This window comes from Sphaeroforma arctica, assembly GCF_001186125.1.
Source record: "Sphaeroforma arctica JP610 unplaced genomic scaffold supercont1.98, whole genome shotgun sequence".
NCBI classification, from domain to species: domain Eukaryota; class Ichthyosporea; order Ichthyophonida; genus Sphaeroforma; species Sphaeroforma arctica.
The window spans coordinates 44,663-44,989 of NW_014040460.1; the positions used below are offsets into that span (position 1 = coordinate 44,663).

At 35.5% G+C, this 327-nt stretch overlaps 1 protein-coding gene across 1 annotated transcript; it reads right to left on the bottom strand.

Annotated features, from left to right (window-relative positions):
- Positions 1–100: 100 nt before the first annotated feature.
- On the bottom strand, positions 101–327 carry SARC_02240 (hypothetical protein; the record flags this gene model as incomplete). Its single annotated transcript, XM_014304010.1, has 2 exons — positions 101–129; positions 165–327. The coding sequence occupies 2 exons, from the start codon at positions 325–327 to the stop codon at positions 101–103; spliced, it is 192 nt and encodes a 63-aa protein (XP_014159485.1).

Genomic DNA, 327 nt, shown 5'->3' on the forward strand with positions numbered 1-327 from the left:
TATATATATATGTATATATATATATAAGTATATATACGTGTGTATGTATATATCTATATAATATCAAATTGGGTTGATAAAAATATATTCGCTTTGATTTCTAATATTTACTGAAGGCAAACCCGCTAGCTATATGACAACTAATCCGTTGTGGACGCACATACTTGGATGAAGTGTTGGATTGTGTTGAGAAATTCGGTCATCCTTCAGCATGTGAAGGAGAGTCGTCTTTCCGGCGTTGTCGAGTCCCAAAAAAACGATCTTAGCGTTCTTCGATGCTAGGCCAAGAAAATTTAAGGCTCCCCAGAACCAATCTACCATAAACAT